Genomic DNA, 23,097 nt, shown 5'->3' with positions numbered 1-23,097 from the left:
GGTCAGCTACTTTGTTTTGCTCTCTATAGATATGCGAGAGTTTTGGATCTTCCAATAGTGCATCAATGATCTGCATTCATGAATTATAGAGCTATAAAATTTGTGGTCATTGTTTATAAAATGTATTACCTCGATTAAGTATGTGGAGATTTTCAAAGGCATCAAGTTATTATCTTTTGCAATCTAAGCCTCTACATAAGAGTTAATAATTTCGTTAAAGTATTAATACTACTTGAAATACCCTTCATAAAGCCTACTATCCAATCACCTCTACTATTACGTATAAGTCCTCCAATACCCTCTGCACAATGTTAGAGTATTTAAAAGTCATGTATTACAATACATTATATTGGAGTTCCACCAGGAGAGAAAAAAATTGGACTCCAAAGCAATTTCTTGTTTTAGGTAATGATATTTATCTTTTATCCATTTTTTTAAAATTTGCCCTAGGCTTTTTTGTTTTCTGGCGGGCCGAAAAAGGATACTGGGCCAATAATGGGCCAGTACCAACAGCATTGAGACGGCCCATGTAACATATTTTTCTTGGAGAAGAAGACTGCAAATATTGGCATCCAAAAAGAGGAGAATATAAAGCTTTTCGACTGTACAAGCCTACACAGATCGACTCCTTCTCACCAATTTCTGCCCGGAATCCCATACAAACACAATCTCTGTCGACGATGGCAACGCCGATGGCTGAGGATAGCAACTTCGAAGATGACCAGCTCCATGCTATGTCCACTGAAGATATTATTAGGGCTTCACGCCTTCTTGACAATGAAATTCGAATCATAAAGGTTCCGATCTCTCTTATTTTTGCCTAATCACAGTTATCATGAGTTATTTTGTGTTTGTTGAATGTTTTGCTTTGTCTATTTGTATCAATTTTGGGGCTTTACCGAGGATATTGACTAATTGACTTGAATGGTGAATTATAGGAAGAGCTGCAGAGGACGAATCTAGAGTTGGATTCATTCAAGGAGAAGATAAAGGAGAACCAAGAAAAAATTAAGCTCAATAAGCAACTTCCATACTTGGTCGGCAACATTGTTGAGGTGAGTAATTAGGTTTTCCTCAAATAAGTATCCCTCTTGCTTCGACGTCTATCTTTAGCAAGTGATATTTACACAAAAGGAAAAAAAGAATTTTCTTTTTAGAAAATGAAGCTCAATAAGCAACTTCGTTATCAGTTACTTGATCGGCAACAAGTTGAGATGAGTAATTAGGTTTTCATCAATGAGTATCTCTCTTGTTTTGACGCCTATCCTTAGCAAGAGTGTAGTGTAGAGAGGGTTTAGGACGTCTTTGAATATGGGGATTGACTACATTGAACCTGAAGCCTGCTGTGCAGTAAGTTTATGTACCACATCATGCTTTTTATTGGTTATTCAGCATACATTTCACAGGGCTTGTACATTCTTGGCCTCCAAAGAATGAATTTTTATCCCCTCATGATGGTAGAGTATAATGATTAACCCTTGTTGTAGGCAGGAACTTTAGATTATGGGATAGTGACAAGTACCAATAGTGCTATTACAGAAGGAGTGTGGGTCTTTGGCTGCAGAAAAATAGGATGAGGAATTTGGGTAATTCATTAGCAATTGTTTCATCAACAGGAAGAGTACTGTAACATGCTAAATTTTCAATGCCAGAAGCAAGATGTTAAGAATTTACTAAAGGAAAAAATGGAGGTTTCTAAGGGACTCAAAGGAACAGCTTCTTTGTGATGATATCTCAAGTATAAAAGAATTGTTGGATCGGTCCTTGCTCCTAGTCACTTTATAAGTTGATTTGAAACATCTCTTGTGCTACGGCAAAAGAATTTAGTAGTTCGCAACTTTTAGGATGTAGTTCAGTACCTGACTATATATATATATATAATCTTTTGTTTGGAATAATTTTCTCTATAACATGGACTATCGACGAACTAACATTCTAAAGATGCATATTTGTTGTGGATTTTCATATATATATATATATATGTATATTTATATATATTCTTGGAATAATTTAATGTCACAAAATAAATTTCTCTATAACACCGACTATCGACAAACTAACATTCTAAAGATACATATATTGTTGTTGATTTTTATTTGAAGCATTTTCTTGTTCAATTAGTTGAAGAGTTCGCCGAAAAATTAATTGAAGTGTCAATATAAGTATAAAAACTGCATTTTTGGGAGGGTATAGATGGGAAAATATGTATCTCTAGTCCATCCTCCTATTTCTGTTTTTTTTTTTTTTGGTGAAGAAAGAAAATAGGAGGATGATCAAGAGAAACATAATTGGGCAGGACAGAAGGAAATGGCCATTATGCTTCCTTTTCTTCAGTGCTTGAATCTGTTTTTCAGTAGATTGAGGTCTTATATTTCATAACGCATTGAACTGTGAGGATGCTAATTTTGAATTTCTTTGCATTTTTGTTTTGGGGTATTAGGAATATGGGTTCATGGAAGTAGTAGTAGGGAAGTCTAGCTTTGAGGAACTCATTTATTTCCGGTCTTTTTCAGATTTTGGAAATGAATCCTGAAGAAGAAGCTGAGGAGGATGGTGCAAATATTGATCTCGACTCACAAAGGAAGGGCAAGTGTGTTGTACTGAAAACATCCACGCGCCAGGTAAGGTGTCAAATTATAGGATTACATCATTTGCTTCTAGGTGTTTATTGTCGGTATTACTATCCAAAATTCCCTTCATCTATTTCTCTTGAATGGAATTGGTGATCTTGTGCTTTATCCTTCTACCACATCCTTTTTGGGTTATACGCTGTTTAGATGCTAAAGTTCTTTTACTAATTGAATTCTTTTATTGCCATTTGTAGACAATTTTCTTGCCTGTTGTTGGTCTTGTTGATCCTGACAACTTAAAACCTGGTGATCTGGTTGGAGTAAATAAAGACAGTTATTTGATATTGGACACCTTGCCATCTGAATATGATTCTCGGGTAAAGGCAATGGAAGTTGATGAAAAGCCAACTGAAGACTACAATGATATTGGAGGCTTGGAGAAACAGATTCAAGAACTTGTTGAGGCAATTGTGCTGCCTATGACACACCAAGAACGGTTCCAGAAATTAGGTGTTCGTCCCCCAAAGGGAGTCCTTTTGTATGGGCCTCCTGGGACTGGGAAAACCCTGATGGCCAGAGCCTGTGCTGCACAAACAAATGCTACTTTTCTTAAGCTAGCGGGACCTCAGCTTGTGCAGGTAGATCGTCTTTGATGTTTGATCCTATTGTGATTAGTTGCACTAGATTTGTAGGAAATTGAACTCTCTTTTGCTCTATGGTGGGAACCTAGTTTTCCCTCTTTTCATTGTTCCTGGCAATTCTAACTAAGAGCTGCTGCTGCAAAATACACTCGTCTTTTTTTAAGTACATATATTAAAATTTTAATATGTAAGATGGGTCTCTACAAGAATATGTATGAAACCGGAGGATTAATCTAGAGAAAATGATAAAAATGGTCCTTGATATCTGGGGTTAGGTCTAAAATCATCCTTCTTATTTACCACTGAACATGTTTAGTCCTTTAACTTTACCAAAAGGGAGTGTTGGTGGTCTCTGTTTAGTTTTAGGTAAACAGCTCTAACAGACCCTGTGTTAATTGTCTTCAAAAGCGAAATTTTAGTTCTTGTTTGTAACTTGTGATCGTGTAATTAAGCGCGTAGTAGTTTATTACATTATTGTTTGGCTTTCTAAAGTTAGCAACTAACTACTGCATGGGAACTTTTACAATTTTGTTAAGTTGCACTTCAAAGTAATTGACTCAAATATGCTGCTGATCAATGCCTGTTCTAACTTTAGATGTTCATTGGAGATGGAGCAAAACTTGTTCGTGATGCTTTCCAGCTGGCAAAAGAGAAATCACCTTGCATAATTTTCATTGATGAGATTGATGCTATAGGCACAAAGCGTTTTGATAGGTACTATATCTTTGTTTTCCGTTGCTTATATATGTGCTTAACCTTGCATGTCCATAATATCCTCAGTCTCGGTGCATACTGGTTAAGGAGTAGCGTGTGCTTGCAAAAAATGAAACTGATATGTGTGCTGATTCTTCTCTTACTGCATATGTTGTTCTCTTGCAGCGAAGTTAGTGGGGATCGAGAGGTCCAACGAACTATGTTGGAGTTACTTAATCAGCTCGATGGTTTTAGCAGCGATGATCGTATTAAGGTTCTTTTCTACTTAAACCCATTATATATACATTTTTTTCTTACTTTGTGGTTTGTTGATCACGATATTCCGTTCCAAAAAATTTACCTTGTTGGTTTCTTGATTTTAGCTACACAACTGTGAAACCTAAAATAAAGTGATCTTTGGTATTCTGGTTTTTACATTTTCATGAATTGTTTTGGTTTCTTTCTTTCACTTCAGGTGATAGCAGCAACAAACAGAGCTGATATTTTGGATCCTGCTTTGATGCGATCTGGTCGTTTGGATCGTAAAATTGAGTTCCCCCACCCCACAGAGGAAGCCAGGGCTCGGATCCTGCAGGTGGGTATTCTGCCAAAACATATATCATTTCATTTCATTCCCTTGCCTTGTTAGCTAACACGAAATGAGTTCTTGAGTATTTCGCTTTAACATATGAGGATTCTTTGCTTGAATTACTGCAGATCCATTCCAGAAAGATGAATGTTAACCCAGATGTTAACTTTGAAGAATTGGCTCGGTCAACAGATGATTTTAATGGGGCACAGTTGAAAGCTGTATGTGTTGAGGCAGGCATGCTAGCACTCCGTCGCGATGCCACTGAGGTCTCTATTCTGTATTCTGCTTCCTGACGGTTACATAATTTTTGAACTCATGAGTCACAATGAGATTTAGACTTTTACTTTGGTTTAATCAATAATCTGGATTATATATAAAAACCTAATTAAATTGAACTGGCCTGTTAAGTCTGCCCTTTTTGCAGTTTAATGGTAATTAATACGGGTGATGATCTGTATTCCATCACAAAAAATGTGTTATGATCTCTAATACCTTTCTCCATATGATTAAGTTTGTCCTGTGAGAGCTAATCAACTGTACGAAAATAAAACCCCATACATTTTATGGTTAGCAAGCTGGATAGCACTAATTCGTCTCCAAACTCTTGCAGGTAACTCATGAAGACTTCAATGAAGGTATCATTCAAGTTCAAGCCAAGAAGAAAGCCAGCTTAAACTACTATGCCTAAACATACTGCAGGTGCCATGGCAAGCAGCTTTTAGCTTTTCAAAGTTGAACATGGCTACTGCATGCCACACCAAACCCCTTTCAGTATCCCGCCTCTTCCTTCTTTCTGGCCCGGTAGGGGGTGGGGATAGAAGCTTTGCACATTAGCCTCTGTGCAACTCTTACTTGTTGATTACTGATATCAAAGAGGTGTCTGGTAGTATGTGGATCTCTTCTTGAATTTGTTCATTTGTATACTTTCCTGCTGTATGACTTTAATGACCTAGAATAGCCTTGAGCTATGTTGGCAATTGAGACTTGTTAATTGGAACTTTATCTTTAGTTTTGGACAATAGCTACCCAAAATAGGATCCTGTCTTATATGTGCTTGCGACTGTGGTGACTTAGTTGCAGCTCCAACCTTGTTTGTTGTGTTGTAGCACACCTGAACCTGATAGGAAAATTCACTTATTTGGTCCAGTGATACCAGCAATCTTCTAAGAGGCTGGTTCCCATACCCCTTTTTATCAAGAGGGACTCAGACCGGTGTTTTGACCACCTAACCTCTATAGGAGACTCTGGTTCTGGAAGGCACACAGACCAAACTTAATTCTTTGGTTTTTCTTAATTAAAATGCAATGTTACAATTATTATTAATGTATCGAAAATAAGGCAAAAAATTTTCAACCGTAGTAACATGACTTGATGAGAAGGCAGGTTTACTAATTTAAGCACACAACTTCCCGCAATATCAATTTTGCAGTATGATTATTAGTGCTATTGGTGGTGGTGTTATGAAAGAAACTAGTTTTTTCGGGAAAAATTTCTTCGAATAACTGTCATATTGTAATATCGAAGTAAGGACTTATATATCAAGGGAGCAAATTCCAGATAAAAGATTCTTTTAAAAGAACAAAAATAAATATACCTTTTGAAGAAGGAATCAAATTGTTCTTGTTCCATCTATAACTATTCTTAAACGTAAAAAAAAAAAAAGGCTTTTCAAGAATAAATATAGGTTTCAAGGGTTATAGATTTTCCCAAAATTTGTCCAATATTACTAGCATTCAAAGATTAAATAAGCGTGTCAATATTTTTTTTTCCTTGTCGGTGTCCACTAATTGTATTGAAGTCCGATTAATTCTCCTCATTCCCTTTTACCTATGCCATGATTCTCATGGACAGCTTATCTCTAATTGAATTTCCTTATCTTTCTTCTTCAAATTACGAGTTGAGATTTGGGGAGAGTGGATAGGACAGGGTGGTGGATGATGTAAAGGAAGGGAAGGCCCATCCCGTGCTACCTAATTGAGGAAAGGGCTTCGTATCTAAGAATTTTGGATTTGCGTTATGTAAGACCCATTCAGGGAAAGCACTTTCTTGCTAATATTTTTCATATTCAAGACTTGAAATCAAGACTTCTATTAAAATTATTGCTTACACTCTTGGTTCTAATTCATTTAAAACACTTTCAACTTTAATCCTCTCAAACAAATGTCACATTTTATATAATTTTAAAAGAATCTTTTATTTTCTAATTAACTAATTTACTAAGGGGACGTTTGGTTGGTGGTTAGAGTTATGCAAGTATTAGTAATGCAGGTATTAGTTATGCAGAGTTTAGTTATGCAGGGTTTAATTATGCAAAGTTTAATAAATTTTTTTGGGTGTTGGTTTGTTATATTAAAAATTAATAAATATTATATACTTGTTAAAAACAAATTATTTGTTATTGTTATATCTTAGACCTTTCTTACCGTTGTATTTTTATTTATTTTTTGCATTTTGCTTAGGCAAAATTTTGGACAGAAACTTAAATGCCACATTTTTCAACTTCCTCATATAGTTGAACCGATGTATATATATGACACGTGTTAACATGGGACCAATATTGTAATAGTTGAAATTTATTGATATGCTAGTACATATAACTATGTGTACATATAACAAAAATAGATACATATAAGTTAACATCTGATCAACACTGCGTACTAATGCTAGATATTATATTTGAAGCCTTTACTTCAATAATCTATAATATAGAAATGAGGAAGTTTGTTTTTTTCTATTTGATGAAGGAGATCATATTTACAAAAGTCTTGGCAAGAACTAGTGGAAGCTCCAGAGCTTACTTCAAGCAAAGCCATTGATATGCACATTGATAGATATGGTTTACTTCCTATGGCAAGAACCATTGATAGAGGATGCTTACTGCCAACAGAACAATCTATTGCTAGACATTATCCTCAACAATTATCGACATTGTCCTCACCCATAGACAATATCTTCAACAATTTAAATGTCTACTTAATTTTCAAAATAATAATGGAGTACATTAAATCTAAATTTCAGTTTTGTCATACTAAATAATTCATTCAGTTACAATTTTCACATTCTGCCATATCCTAAAATTGAGAGTCCATTTTTCAAGCAACAAAATAGTGACAAAATAAATTTTGTAAGATGAAGAATACAACAAATCTAACATATATCATTGAGACAAACCTGAAATTCTAGTACTGTGGCCTCACGGAATCAAATTAGACCCACCTTTATTAAAAGTGAAAGAAACTTACATAATTCATTGTTAAATTATATAAACTGGCACATAAAACATAGGCAAAATAAAATTTAACTAGGCCATGGTTATACTTATACCTTACAAAGTAGCTACACCAAAAACCATTCAAAGGTTTAAAGTTTATCATCAATAATCATTCATACCATAGTGTAACGATTAAGTTCATTGATGCTTAAAAAGCACTCCATGAACTTTGTGTTGCTCCAGCTGATACACTAGGTTCCCCTTGAGCAATGATTTTCTTTTTTAGCTGGAGCATCAGCTTCATCGACAACAATAATAGGAAATTCAACAGACATGACATTAACAACTTCTTGAGCTTCAATTCTTTCTATTTCTTGAACACCAACTTCTGGCCCCTCGGCAAATTGTTCAGTAGCTCCATCCTTGCGAAATATCTCTTCCCAATTAGCAAATAATGGCCATTTCTTAAATGTCATTGACTTGACATATGGATCAACTTAAGAAAAAAAAAAGAAATAAGTATATGAAATAACTGATAATATTCCAAAGACAGAGATTATATTCATCAAGAGAAACTATAACTAACTAGCTTTAGTTTACTAATAATTTAAACAATTGTAAATCACCTTTATGAAGTCATCCCAAGATTTTGGATCGTCAACCAAGATAGTTCCATCGTTGTATCGAAATCCTAAGCCACTTCGACTTTTTGCCAACGATAGGGTCATATATGCTTTTTCCACCCTCTTATTTTTGAAAATGTATGTGGTAGAGCTTGCAATCCGCAATTAGGATGACAAACAATCATGTGTTGTTCAAGTTCCATCAAATATCCATGTTTAAAGGTTCCATCATCTTCTTTCCAATCATTAGCACATAACTTTTTTAATCCATCAACCAGAGTGAGTTCCTCTACTTGAGTCCACACCCTTGCCCTTTTTTGAGACATGTTAGACCTTCTTTTAGTCGGACTGCCAATTTTAATCTGTAAGAATGTAAAAAATCACAATTTATACTAACTTAATTCACTACAAAAGTATACTAACTTATTTTCACATATATTGCATTTGTCTCTCACTAGATTTACAAGGGAAAAAAACAATATGATAAGAAGAAGACGAAAGCATAAGAAAAGGTTAGATTTCAAAAGTTTCTAACCTCAAAGAAAGAATTTAGATTGAGCGTTCTTCAAGATTTGCCTCTTAGAAGATAATGAAATTTTAGATCTATAAAAAGGCATATAATGTAACTAACTGTATTTAATTAGAAGTGATGAAGGGTCACGGTTATCTATCTACCATACACACTTGAAATGGTTAGCATTGGAGGTAATAAATTCATCCGTCCTTTGGTTAGTAATGGAAGATTAATGCAATTCTAAGAAGTGGATGACAATTGAATGGTAATCCTGTTATGGATTCTGAAGTTAGACTTTGAGCAACTAATGACACAAATAGGCTTGCTAGATTTTAGAATTGTTGGAAAACCATTTGGACTAAATTTCCAAGTTAAAACGCCTAATTGTACAAACTCAAAACGAAAGCCTCGAAACCCGAACCAGACATCCTACTAGACCAAAAATTACCTTCCAGATCTAACCGTGCTGGTGGAATTCTCATCCGATCACTTTTTACTAAGAATACTGACTGAAGTCGAACTTTGAGTAAATTTCCAAGTTAAAACACTTAATTGCACAAACTCAAAATGGAAGCCTCGAAAACCCAAACCAACCATCCTACTAGACCAAAAATGACCTTCCGAACCTAACCGCTCTGATGGAATTCTCATCCGATCACGTTTTACCAAGAATATTGAATGTAGTCGAACTTTGACTGAATTTCCAAGTTAAAACGCCTAATTGCACAAACTCAAAATGAGAGCCTCGAAACCCAAACCAACCATCCTACTAGACTAAAAATGACCTTTTGGATCTAATCGCGCTAACGGAATTATTATCTGATCACTTTTTACTAAGAATATTGACTGAAGTCAAACTTTGACTGAATTTCCAAGTTAAAACGCCTAATTGCACAAACTCAAAATGGGAGCCTCGAAACCCAAACCAACCATCCTACTAGACTAAAAATGACCTTCCTGATCTAACCACGCTAACAGAATTATTATCTGATCACTTTTTACTAAGAATATTGACTGAAGTCGAACTTTAACTGAATTTCCAATTTAAAATGCCTAATTGCACAAACTCAAATGTGAGCCTCGAAACCCAAATCAACCATCTTATTAGACAAAAAATGACCTTCCGAACCTAACCGCACTGACATAATTCTCATCCGATCACGTTTTACCAAGAATATTGAATGTAGTCGAACTTTGACTAAATTTCTAAGTTAAAACACCTAATTGCACAAACTCAAAATGGGAGCCTCAAAATCCAAACCAACCATCCTACTAGACTAAAAATGGCCTTTCGGATCTAACCGCACTGACAAAATTCTCATCTGATCACATTTTACTAAGAATATTGACTGAAGTAGAACTTTGACTAAATTTCCAAGTTAAAATGCCTAATTGCACAAACTCAAAATGGAAGCTTCGAAACCCAAACCAACCATCCTACTTGACCAAAAATGAACTTCCGGATCTAACCGCGCTAACGAAATTCTCATATGATCACATTTTACCAAGAGTATTGACTGAAGTCAAACTTTGAGTAAATTTCCAAGTTAAAACACCTAATTGCACAAACTCAAAATGGAAGCTTTGAAACGCAAACAAAACATCCTACTAGACCAAAAATGACCTTTCAGAGCTAACCGTGCCGACGAAATTCTCATTTGATCATGTTATACCAAGTATATTGAAAGAAATCAAACTTTAACTAAATTTCAAATATCTTGGTAAATTGTGACCAGATGAGAATTGCATCAACTCGGTTAGCTCCGGAAAGTCATTTTTAGTCTAGTAGGATGATTGGTTTGGGTTTTGTGGCATCCATTTTAAGTTTGTGCAATTAGGCGTTTTAATATGGAAATTTAGTCAAAGTTTGACTTTAGTCAATGTTCTTGGTAAAACGTGATCGGATGAAAATTACGTCAGCATGGTTAGATCCGGAAGGTCATTTTTGTTCTAGTAGGATGTTTGGTTTGCATTTCGAAGCTTCCATTTTGAGTTTGTGTAATTAGGCGTTTTAGCTTGGAAATTTACTCAAAGTTCGACTTCAGTCGATATTCTTGGTAAAACATGACCGGATGAAAATTATGTCAGCGTGGTTAGATCCGGAAGGTCATTTTTGGTCTAGTAGGATGGTTTGTTTGGGTTTCGAGGCTTTCATTTTGAGTTTGTGCAATTAGGCGTTTTAACTTGGAAATTTAGTCAAAATTCGACTACATTCAATGCTCTTTGTAAAACGTGATTGGATGAGAATTTTGTCAACGCGGTTAGGTTTGGAAGGTCATTTTTGGTCTAGTAGGATGGTTGGTTTGGGTTTCGAGGCTTCCATTTTGAGTTTATGCATTTAGGTTTTTAACTTGAAAATTTAGTCAAAGTTCGACTTCAGTCAATATTCTTAGTAAAAATTGATCAGATGAGAATTTCGTTAGCGCGGTTAGATCCGTAAGGTCATTTTTGGTCTAGTAGGATGGTTGGTTTGGGCTTCGAGGCTTTCATTTTGAGTTTGTGCAATTAGGCGTTTTAACTTGAAAATTTAGTCAAAGATTAACTTCAGTCAATATTCTTAGTAAAAAGTGATCGGATGAGAATTCTATTAGCGCAGTTAGATTTGGAAGGTCATTTTTGGTCTAGTAGAATGGTTGGTTCGAGTTTCGAGACTTTCATTTTGAGTTTGTGCAATTAGGCGTTTTAACTTGGAAATTTACTCAAAGTTTGACTTCAGTCAATATTCTTAGTAAAAAGTGATCGGATGAGAATTTTGCCAGCGCAGTTAGATCGAGAAAGTCATTTTTGGTCTAGTAGGATGGTTGGTTCGAATATCGAGGTTTTCGTTTTGAGTTTGTGCAACTAGGCGTTTTAACTTGGAAATTTAGTCCAAATGGTTTTCCAACAGTTCTAAAATCTGGCAAGCCTATTTGTGTCATTAGTTGCTCAAAGTATAACTTCGGAATCCATAACAAGATTATCATTCAATTGACATTCACTCCTTAGAATTGCATTAATCTTTCATTACTAACCAAATGATGGATGGATTTATTACCTCCAATGTTGACCATTTCAATTGTGTATGGTAGATAGATAACTGTGATCTTTCATCACTTCTAATTAAATACAATTAGATATAATATGAGGAATAGATAGCTATTGTAGATAGATAGTTGTAACCTTTATCAAAATCACTTTATTTCCATTCTTTACTTGAAAGTGCATTAGTTGCTCTTTAAAATGTTAATCTATTACTTTCACTAACTATCAATCCAGAGGATTCAAATCCTTGTCTTTGTCACAATTACTATAGTTTGTCTGTCATTTCCAACCTGGTAGTGCTGCAATAATGATGTGATATTCTTTATTTAGAGCACATCAACTACGTGACTATACAAATTAAGCTAAATGAGAAAGCATTCATGAGGAAAGAATTCACTCACACATAATTCATTGTTAAAATATTAGACACATCTTCATTTAAAGTGAATGAAACTTACATAATTCATTTTTCAATTACAAAAGCTGGCACATACAAGAAAGACATACAATTACATTTTTTTTCAAATGAAGTCTCCTATTTTTGTAACATTATCCTTCCATGACAAACACCAAGCTTCAAAAGTTGAATTCCATCCCCAACAACATATAATCACTTGACAAAATAGCATCTGAGTACTTTGTATTTCTGACTGGATCTTTGTGATTACTCCAACCGCTGAATAGTCTGCGAGAAAAGAAAATTTCAATACAGTCTCGGAGAAGAAGGAATTAAAAACACCTTGGAGAAGATGAACTTACCGTTTATGTCAGCATTTTTAGCAATATGAAGAACATCTGGGTTGGCTACTTACAAAAACACTAATGTTGAACCTAATCATGCATTTGTTATACAAAAACAACCTACTTTAAGACCACAACATTCACATATATGTACATTTGTGGACATTCTACTAGGTAACAAAAAATTTCATTATGGTTAGACCTTACAAAATAGCTACACAAAAACCATTCAGTGATTTAAAGCTTATCATTAATAATCATCTATATCATACTGTGACGTTCAAGTTCACTGATGCTCAAGAAGAATTCCATCCTGTTTATATCTTGAGTAATTTTCATTGCTACCTTGACTCGTTCATCTGAGTTGTATATTTCAAATGCAGGGGATCCAATAATAGAAAATATCTTACCACGAATCTTAGATAGATCACGCTCTCCTAGCTTGTCAACTAAAGAAGCCATTTTTTTATCATGGCTTTCAGTGAATTATTTCATCACCTTCATCAAACCTCTACAAACAGTCTTATTATCAACTTCAGTTGTTTTTCTTTTTTTGCATCTACCTTTTTCATTGATTTTAGAAGATGATGTTTTAAAACTATTAGTTTTTGAGATTGATGGGTTTCACCTTTTTGAGTTGTGAATGAACTTTGTGTTGCTATAGTTGATTCATTACGTTCATTTTGAGCAGTAAATGGACTTTGTGTTGCTCCAGTTGATACATTAGGTCCTCTTGAGCAGCTTTATCTTCTCTTATGCCTGAAGCATCATCTACGTCGACAACATCAATAGAAAATCCCACAGACGTGCCATTAGTAATTTCTTAAGCTTCAATTCTTTCTATTTCTTCAACTACATCTTCTGGCCCTTCGACAAACTCTCCAATAGCTTTATCCTTGCCAAATATCTCTTCCCGATCAGCAAATAATGGCCATTTTTTTAAGTTCATTGACTTGGCATTTGGATCAACCTAAGAAAATAAAGAACAAGTACATGAAGTATCTAAAAATATTCCACAGACAAAGATCCATTAACCAAGAGAAAATATAAGTAAGTAGCAATTCCCTAATGATTTAAAATAAATATAAATCACCTTTATCAAGTCATCCCAAGCTTTTGGATCATCAACTAAGATACTTCCATCACTATATTGGAATCATAAACCACTTCGACTCTTTAGCAACGATATTGTTGCCTCTATTTCCATGCTCGCATTTTAGAATCAACATGTGGTAGAGATTTCAATCCACAGTTAGGATGACGAACATTCATGTAGTGTTTCAATTCCATTAAATATACATGCCTAAAGGTTCCACTATCTCCTCTCCAACCATTAACACACAATTATTTTAATCCATCTACAAGAGTAAGTTCCTCTTCTGGAGTCCATACCCTTCGAGATGAAGGTGTTGATTTTCTTGCCCTCTTTCTGGACGTGTTAGATGTTGCAGCAGTAAAACTAGCCATTTCAATCTGTAAAATTATAAATGAAATCACAAGTAATACTAAGTTATAACTTACAAGTAAATTATTTCAATTATAACCAAATAAATTGTAATACAACTTGATTGATCTGGGAAAAGATAATGTGAAAGACATATATACAAATTCACTACTTCTATTCAAAAATAATAGATATACATTGAGATTCACTATTTGTCTGTACAGACAACAATGTGAGATATACAAAAAATTGACCATTCGTTTTCACAAAATAATAAAAGTTATTACATTTTACGGTGAGCGGAAAACCAAAAACAAAAGTGCACAAGCACACCAAAAGTGACCACATAGTTTAAAATTACAAAGATTGATTTCCCAATCTTTCATTCCACATAGACTGAGCTAGTTCATCCCTCCAAGTAGTTCACTCATCAGATGCTTCAATTGTATTAATATTGTCATGTTCATGTTGAGTCTCCATGTGGAATTGCATTTCCACATCTAATGGGCTAACTTTCATCTCTCTTCGAATGAAATTGTGTATCAAATAACATGCATTAATAATTCTATTGTGAACCTTAACCGAGTACTACGCAGGACTTCTAAGAATTCCTCAATGTCCTTTTAATAGTCCAAATGCTCTTTCAATAACATTACGCGCCCTAGCATGCTTCATATTAAAGACCTCTTCTCGACATCAAGGTGATGGATTGTCACCCTGCCAATCCTTTAGCCAATATCTATATCATCGGTAGAGAGACAGAAAACCATTTACATTTGTATATCCTCCATCGTACAAATAGTACTTGCCTAAAAATGTAAACAATAATATAATTACTTTAAATATTATTCTATTTTGATGTAGTAGAAATAGACAAGGGTCTGTGTAGCGACCCTTCCGAAATAGTCAATAACTCATGAGATTTTTATGCATATATTGTCCTCACACTAGTAAAAATGACATAAAAAGAATATTACCAACTTTCAAGTACCCAAACTAGGTCGTTCATGCTTCACACAATCATTTAAAATTAATAATAAATTTAATATGTTACAAGACTTGGGCTTACACACCCCAAAAGAACAAAACATAGAGCCATACTTATATTACAACCCATGGTGACATGATCAAATTAGTCCTCAAAATTTCATGTTAATATACAACACATAGATCATGTACAAGGCCCAAGGTTTATACAAAATATAGATGACTATATGCAAATGTGATCTTCCTTAAAGCTCTCAAAATCTCCATCTCTAATTGCCCACTTCACGCCTCCTCTCGATCATTCTCTACCATAGAAACAACTATCGCTAAACATATAGCTTAGTGGTGCAAAACTATAGGTTCGGAGCCATTAGATAGTTAGAAGTCCAAATGGGAAGCACCATAGAAACATAATAATTAAATCAAGTAAACAATATAATAAAGGTATCAAGTTCGATATTTAGAGGTCCAAATGTCAAGAACGCTCATAGCACCATTTTTCAAGAGATTCAATAACAAGGCTCGCCCAATATATACACCATGTCGTCACACCAAGCACAAACAGGTATCAAGAAGGGTCGATGCCCTGTATCAAGAAGGGTCAAAGCCCAATAATCAAGAGAACCAAGAACCATATTAAAAATGGCTTTCTAGTTCGTACTTAAAATGGACAACTTCCATTCTTAAGACGGACTAAAAATTTAGAGTCAAGATGGCAAATGATCTGAATCAAGAGGCATGCCAATAGTGACAAAGTCACATCCACAAGAAGGACAAGGTCCCAACAAGAGTCCCAAGTGATCAAACAATCCGTACAAGTGGGTGAGTTACACAAGCGTCTTAAAGGATACCATCACGACAATGCAAAGTGGCAAGAGGTAACCAAGGTACCAAGATCAAATTTTAGATATACCAGCAGTTAAAAGAGTGCAAGCACAAGTTTAAACATAAACCTCAGTGCTTTAGCAAAAAAACAGTCCAACACAACTTCGCGAGCTTAGACCATAGACCAACCAACGTTTTAAGGTCCTCAACTTGTTCACGAGTATATACAACCTTAAAAAATACAATTAAATAACTTATTTACTTCCTAGCAGCTCAATAATGTTGATGTAAAACGGGATTATCATCACAAGTAAGCTTAGCCTGTACAAATACGACTGTCCTCCCAAAACAGTGATTATGGCCAGCCTAGTACCTCATGTCGCAACTTAGATTTGAAAAGGAAAACGACAAAACTAGACTTTATAACCTCATGAAAGATGTAGATACATCTCTTAGGGTTGCAAACAAACAAGAATCACCGCAAAATATATTTTGTACAACAAGATATATTCAAAACACTAACAGTTGTTCATACAGGATTTGTAATTTCAAAATCTGGATAGAACTTGTCCTATGTTGTGTCCCATATTTTGAATTCATAACTGCTAAATCAGAGTTTTACATAAACATAAAAGTTGTAGGTCTACGAATTAGCTTTCCAAATCATATTTATTCACTGTAAAATAAGTTCTAGAGAAGGAGATATACATAAAATACCAAACACTACCCAGCTCAAAAACACATTTCGTCACTTACCAAAAAGAAGTGTGTGTCTCGAATTCCAGTCAAAAGGGCCAAGTTTTTCTCTTGTGATTTTGAAGAACAATCTGTTTAGATATGTAAGGTTCTAAGATTTGAGGAAAACAAATTTACTAAAGGGAGTGTGAAAATATATAGTCAAACAAGTGATGTTTATCACTTGGGCAGCTGTCCTTCAAGGGTCCTGCCCAAAAAAAAAATTGTGTGCTGTCCAAAATGCATACATATACACATATATGTATATCCCTCATCTCTTTTTAAAGCTATACATAATTCTAATTAGAATATTATGAAATTACCCAATACAATACCTTAAATTACGATCACAATTTATGTTAAGCAAGTTAGCAATTATCACAATATTCCAAGTTCCCAAAATGACATTAAAACATATTGTAGTACTTAAGCAATGGTAAATCGACATGCGACTCTTGGTTAATATTTAGGGGTGTTACAGTCTGCCTATTTTTTAGCATACCCTGAGGTACTTTCAACACATTTCTTCGTACAACAGCATCTCGCAATACTCGGTCATTAGTGGTTGATCCCTCCCAACCAGGTAATACATAAATGAAGTTGAGATTTCTATCACAAACCCCCAAGACATTAGTTGATGTATCTCATTTTCGTGTTCTGTATCTTGACTTATATATTGCTTCAACTCTAATGGAAATGTAAGTACCATCCAATGCACCAAGACAACCCTATAAGATAAATTCAATTCTAAATACTGAAGGACTATTAAAAATAAAAACATTTTTACCATAATATTTCAAGTTTGTTGTAGTAAATCAAATGTTAGATTGAGATTTACCTACCTTAAACCATTTCCATCGATCATCAGTATCATCTTTGAGCACCATATTAGGTTTAACAAGTAACACTAGAGTTAGTTTAAGAATAACTCTTAGACATTCATTAAAGGATCAACTTACACTCCACCCCGATCTAATATAATCAACTTTGACAGGCCTGTTCTTTTCGTGATGAGCCAAAATATTTAAGAGCATTGCTAACTTTTCAGTACTCGACATAATTTAACTATCAGTCAACCCTCCAATATTCTTGGCTAAGGAGGCTAAAATGTGAAAGGCACTTCTATCCATCCTAAGCTTGTCAATACATACAATATCATTGTCACGAATGAGAACATTTAGATGAGACAAGATTTTAGGAATTCTAGCACTCATACAATATCGAATGACTCGTCTATTTCTAGATTGGTTTCTTAATAACATGATGTAAATAGCCATAAAAAATAAATAAGGACAATATACGAATGTATCACAATCTCCTCGAGGATCATAAAGCATTCAACATCGCTGAGAATCCATTTACACCTATTTTTCATTTAAAAATTGCAACATCATTATCAAATTGAATCCAAAAGAAAAAAAAATATCAATCATGTTACTTAACTAATTATTGCAGACACATTGTGTACAATAGGAAGGTAATAGATGGTTTCATACTAGAATGTTCAATTTTATTAAAAAAAATGAAAAGAAACATTGAAAAACAGGGTAAAATGTTTATTTTTGTTTGGCTTCAATAGCTAGAATACTAATATTATTTTGTCAAAGTGCAAATAACATGTTCATCTTTTGCAATTTTAAAAGCTAAAACAACAAAACTTAATGAACCCATTTTTCAGAAAGCACAATTTTCGAACAAACAAAACAAAACCCACATCAAATTTAGGTGTACTAAAACATCAACTTAACTAGAAAATACTAAGAAGATCTAGAATTTCATTCGTCTCTCATCAGATTAACAAGAGGAAAAACACAAAAAGAGAAAACAGGAGGAGAAAAAGAAGAAAATAAAACAAGATTAGCCAAATTTTGAGTTTCAGAACTTCTAACCTCAAAGAAAGAACGCCATATTGAAAGTTTTTCAATCTATTTTTCTAGATCTACGGATATGGAGAGAAGATCTGAATATTTATCTAAAAAGAAGTGGTGTATATTTGATTGAGAGTGAAAGGCAACATTGTCAATTTATATTTTTATTCAGGTATAATTTATTCCATGTTTTACCCTGTATAAAATAATAGATAGATTGACTCATAATTTAAACATATATTAGTTATATAGTTTTCTAATTTTCTAACCAAACATATGGTATTGTGTGTGTTGAATTTTATACTTTACGTCCCCTAAAAAACTCACATAAATTAGAATAAACATATTTTGATTCTGGTTAGTAGCGTAAAATGATTGTGGGCGGGGGGGCAGTAGCGTAAAATTGCCTTCTCTCCTGTTGTGACATGATGCGGACTGCGGCGGCATTCAGAACCCTACTCAAATTGGGACAGGCAATCACGTAATTCCGGATTGAAGTCGGGTTTATTTGGTCAATTTACCAAGCGCTCCAGCTATAAAGACGCCGTACACCACCCAAAACCCTCCTTCTCGAGCCTTCACTGGTCCGTCGTTTTCTTCCTCTCTCTTCCTATCAATCATCCCTTTTAGAGAGAGAAAGCAAAAGGCTACTCTTCAACCATGTTGGTTTATCAGGATCTCCTCACCGGTAATCTTCTATCCTTCTTCAGTTTTCTAGTTTCTGTCACACTCTTTGTTATATTTTGTTAAATTTTTGGTAGAAAGTTGTAATATTGAAGTTAGAGTAGTTTTGTTTCAGCACTCTGTTTAGCGAATCGTTCTTGGATGATTGGCGCTTGTTGATGATTCCGCTTTTGTTTTACGATAATGGAATTTTGCGCAGTTTTCTGTTTATTTGTTGTTTGATCTGAAGCTATCAATACGATCTGGTTGATTTGTGACTGATGTTACTGACTATGTGGTCTGCATAAAGGCCCTAAACTATTAAGGCGGTGCTATCTCTTGTTTCTTTTTTTATTGGGAATTAAGAACTAGATCTACTAATCTGGATCTTATATTTTAACAGTCTTGTAGAGGATTTGATCTCAATGTTTTTTACCTTGCTTTATGATGTAATATTGTATATAAGAGCCATATATGAGTAATTTGGATCCGTAAAGTCTTAATATTGGTTGCTTCTAGTTTAGCTAGACTTGTGCCGTATGTTATTTAGGAAATCCTAGTTTTATGTATCCGGTTACTGCAAATTTATGTAACAAACACAAAAAGATGACTTTTGCAAGGTCCCAAAAGTTGGTGGTCTCAAGTTTGAAACCTCTTGCCAGCAAAAGCAACAGGTTTGCCTTCTGGGTTGAGTATCGGGCTTGCCTAGTATGGGTTACCTCTCTTGTGTGGTGGTTTGGGAGCTATTGATTAGGAACGGGGTGGGTAGCGGCTGTGGGTTTTCCTTGTCATATAAAAAATAGTTCTGGTTCAATGAAACATCTTGAAGGCTATTTGAGTTACAGTAATCATAACTTAATCCATTAAAGTATTTATTGTTAAGTGCACCTTAAAGTTGCTGTCTCTGCTTGATATGCGAAAATTCACTATTCATAGCTTGTTTGTAACTCTGTCTTTGTACATACTGTTGTTTGTAACCGTGGCTTTAAAATTTTTGTTTATGGCCCTTTCTTGGTATGGTGCTGTTCTTGAAAACTTAAAACTCTTCAAAAAAAATATTGCAGGTGATGAGCTTCTCTCAGACTCATTTCCCTACAAAGAGCTTGAGAATGGAATGCTTTGGGAAGTTCAAGGGAAGGTAGGGTCTCCAGTGAATTATTGCTCCCAAAATTTCCTTATATTAGCAACCAAATTTTTGTGGACTATCTAGTCTATGTAACAAGAGATAATGTGATGTGTTGGTTACATTACAGTGGGTTGTTCAAGGTGCCGTTGATGTAAACATTGGGGCAAATCCTTCTGCTGAGGGTGGAGGTGAAGATGAAGGTGTGGATGACCAAGCTGTCAAGGTTGTCGATATTGTTGACACTTTTAGACTTCAGGTTTGTATACATAGTTATGGAAATTTCAGTCGATTTTAATATGCATGTTAATTATATGTGAATAGATAACGGTTTGCTATTTGCAGGAGCAACCTGCTTTCGACAAGAAACAATTTGTTACCTTCATTAAGAGATACATCAAGAACCTGACACCCAAGCTAGAAGGAGAAGCACAAGATGCATTTAAAAAGAACATTGAATCAGCAACTAAGTTCCTTTTGCCAAAGCTCAAGGACTTTCAATTGTATGTCCATTTTGATATCAATTTATGATGACGTTGTCTAAGCTATTTCTTACTGAAGTTGAATGGATTTTGGTTTCCTTACATACTTGACACCTTGAAATAGAAACTGATACTATGTGTGTGCGCTGGCAGCTTTGTTGGTGAGAGCATGAGTGACGACAGTGCCCTGGTGTTTGCGTTCTACAAAGATGGTTCAGCTGATCCTACCTTTTTGTACCTTGCACCTGGCTTGAAGGAGATCAAGTGCTAAATGTCTGGTGGAGTGCTTCTGCTAGAAGTTTTGCGTTGGAGTTTATGTTTCATGTAGTTTCAATATCTGGTCCTATTTGCTAATTTGTGTCCGTTTCTTCTAAACCTTGGTACTTGTTGTAACCAGTACCTGCAGTTTTTCTTCATTATAAAATCTTATTATGTGGGACACAGCAAATGACCCTCTGATTGAATTGAAAGTGTTCTCTTCTATTGATTAGCAATTTTGCCTATTTGATTCAACTCTCTGAGGCCTTGCGAACGTGTCGCTCATCTAGCTTTTGACATATATTTGATACGACCTGAACTTGTTGGTTAGTTGCTAATATAGCTTCTTTACTTGTCATTTGTTGTTGAAAAAAATGGATGCCTAAAAGGAAAGGTCGATGCTTCATAATTATATGAATTGGGGAATCAAGGTATGTAGGACTAAAATTTATTTTTCCGCAAGGAACGACCACATATCTCCCTTAGATGGATGAATGAAGTCTAGGTCAAAGAATGCTAGAGAGACTCAATCGACCAAGAGAGGTGGTCACGTGTTCACTTATCATTTGATTAATGTGTTCTCGTGCACAAGATTGGTTTTGGTGACTCTCACTTGTTTTATGCCTGATACAGCAGAGCAGACCCTCATGTGTTTAAGCCCTCGTGTACAACAGGTGTTATGAGATTGGTTGCATATGCAATTGACATTCACAAGTGATTGGTTAGCAATGTATCAGAATTCATGTATCAATATTGCCCTCGAGAATTAATTATTCAGTTGGTCAGTTGAATCTATATAAGACACAAGAATCCAAAGGCAATAATAATATTAATAGTAATATATCATGTGCCTACTTTTTAATGAACAATCTTAAGACGTGTATAACGAGCTAAGAAAGACATGAGAGTTATGGTATCATATCTTACATGTGCTCGTCATATGTTATTCTTTCAGATATACGAGTACATGTTGTATATATACTTGTATAGTCGGTGAGCTCTACGAGTACATGTTGTATATATACTTGTATAGTCGGTGAGCTCTACTTCTACCTGGACTTAAACTGTGTCTAGTGCTATTTTATTGTACATATGCTTACAAAGTATGGGTATATCAAGATCTATCCCACCCATATGAGTTATGACGGTTGTATAGTTTCATAATTTAGTAAGATAATGTCAGTTGTCACATTAGACATGTGTTTCAATTAGGCAAATTGGCCTTCATCTCTGTATAAACAATTTTTTGTCAGTTATATCGCTTGTTCACAAATCACATGCTATATCACGTGTTATGATCCATCTGTAAAATACATCTTCATACGGTTCTTATCCGCCTCAATAAGCCTGGTACTTAATAAGTTGATTAACATTTCATTTAGGGGCTTTGTCATTTTATAAAAGTATATAAATATAATTATTATTATTATTATTTGTGTGAAAGAGAATCAGAATTGTTTTTATACGATTAAAGAAAAATCTATTTCGTATAGTTCAAGAATATTTTTTGCATTTTTCAGTTTTTTTTTAATAATAATTCCAATTCACATTGTTTCTCATTTTTCACCTACCGCACCAAGCACTCATTCATGAAGATGGTGCACATACACCCATTAACTTCAAAAATTGTATATATATATATGTGTGTGTATATATACGTTGAGATATGATATATATTTTAATATTTTATTAGGCACTCAAAGATACAAAAACTATTTAGGTGCATTGATTTAAACATTGCAAAAGTTTAAAAATATTGAATTAAAAAGTGGATGGCTAGTTTTAAACTTAGACCTCATGCTGCAAAATGAACTTCAAAATCACCACTCCTCAAAGCAAATTATATGTAATAGATTCAATTCAATTCATATTTATACATTATTATATTAGTTTTATATTTTTATGTTTAGTAAAATTATCATACGAATCATCATTGGGTGACATATTTTAGCTGACGTGTATTAATGGTGCACCCTTTGTCTTCAAATCGTGAGTTCGCCTCTACATATATATAAGGACCTGAACATGAATTCCATCGCAAAACGGAAACCTCACGAATAGATAGCATAATGAATTAGTTGTTCTCTTGATTATGAAGTTTTCTTT

General features: G+C 34.5%; 2 protein-coding genes across 2 annotated transcripts; both read left to right on the top strand.

Annotated features, from left to right (window-relative positions):
* The first annotated feature begins 572 nt into the window (after positions 1 to 572).
* On the top strand, positions 573 to 5,482 carry LOC125848100 (26S proteasome regulatory subunit 6A homolog). The gene is made up of 9 exons (XM_049527908.1): positions 573 to 797; positions 939 to 1,055; positions 2,514 to 2,621; positions 2,825 to 3,208; positions 3,807 to 3,925; positions 4,091 to 4,178; positions 4,380 to 4,499; positions 4,622 to 4,762; positions 5,107 to 5,482. Exons 1-9 carry the CDS (start codon positions 681 to 683, stop codon positions 5,182 to 5,184), a joined length of 1,272 nt encoding a protein of 423 aa, XP_049383865.1. The 5' UTR covers positions 573 to 680; the 3' UTR covers positions 5,185 to 5,482.
* Positions 5,483 to 18,951: 13,469 nt separating this feature from the next.
* Positions 18,952 to 21,246, top strand: LOC125848359 (translationally-controlled tumor protein homolog). The gene is made up of 5 exons (XM_049528215.1): positions 18,952 to 19,153; positions 20,193 to 20,266; positions 20,382 to 20,510; positions 20,597 to 20,754; positions 20,887 to 21,246. The coding sequence occupies exons 1-5, from the start codon at positions 19,126 to 19,128 to the stop codon at positions 21,002 to 21,004; spliced, it is 507 nt and encodes a 168-aa protein (XP_049384172.1). The 5' UTR covers positions 18,952 to 19,125; the 3' UTR covers positions 21,005 to 21,246.
* The last annotated feature ends 1,851 nt before the right edge of the window (positions 21,247 to 23,097 follow it).

Source organism: Solanum stenotomum, chromosome 1 (assembly GCF_019186545.1).
Source record: "Solanum stenotomum isolate F172 chromosome 1, ASM1918654v1, whole genome shotgun sequence".
Taxonomy (NCBI): domain Eukaryota; kingdom Viridiplantae; phylum Streptophyta; class Magnoliopsida; order Solanales; family Solanaceae; genus Solanum; species Solanum stenotomum.
Note: the sequence above shows the minus strand (reverse complement) of the source record. Positions and strands in the feature narration are given on the sequence as shown.

Excerpts from the sequence above, each read along its gene's own strand:
- LOC125848100 (XM_049527908.1), top strand. The coding sequence starts at position 681 with ATGGCAACGCCGATGGCTGAGGATAGCAACTTCGAAGATGACCAGCTC. Across the intron at positions 798-938 it reads ATGAAATTCGAATCATAAAG|GAAGAGCTGCAGAGGACGAA; the intron begins GTTCCGATCTCT and ends GGTGAATTATAG. Across the intron at positions 2,622-2,824 it reads TGAAAACATCCACGCGCCAG|ACAATTTTCTTGCCTGTTGT; the intron begins GTAAGGTGTCAA and ends TGCCATTTGTAG.
- LOC125848359 (XM_049528215.1), top strand. The coding sequence starts at position 19,126 with ATGTTGGTTTATCAGGATCTCCTCACCG. Across the intron at positions 19,154-20,192 it reads TTATCAGGATCTCCTCACCG|GTGATGAGCTTCTCTCAGAC; the intron begins GTAATCTTCTAT and ends AAAATATTGCAG. Across the intron at positions 20,511-20,596 it reads TTGACACTTTTAGACTTCAG|GAGCAACCTGCTTTCGACAA; the intron begins GTTTGTATACAT and ends TGCTATTTGCAG.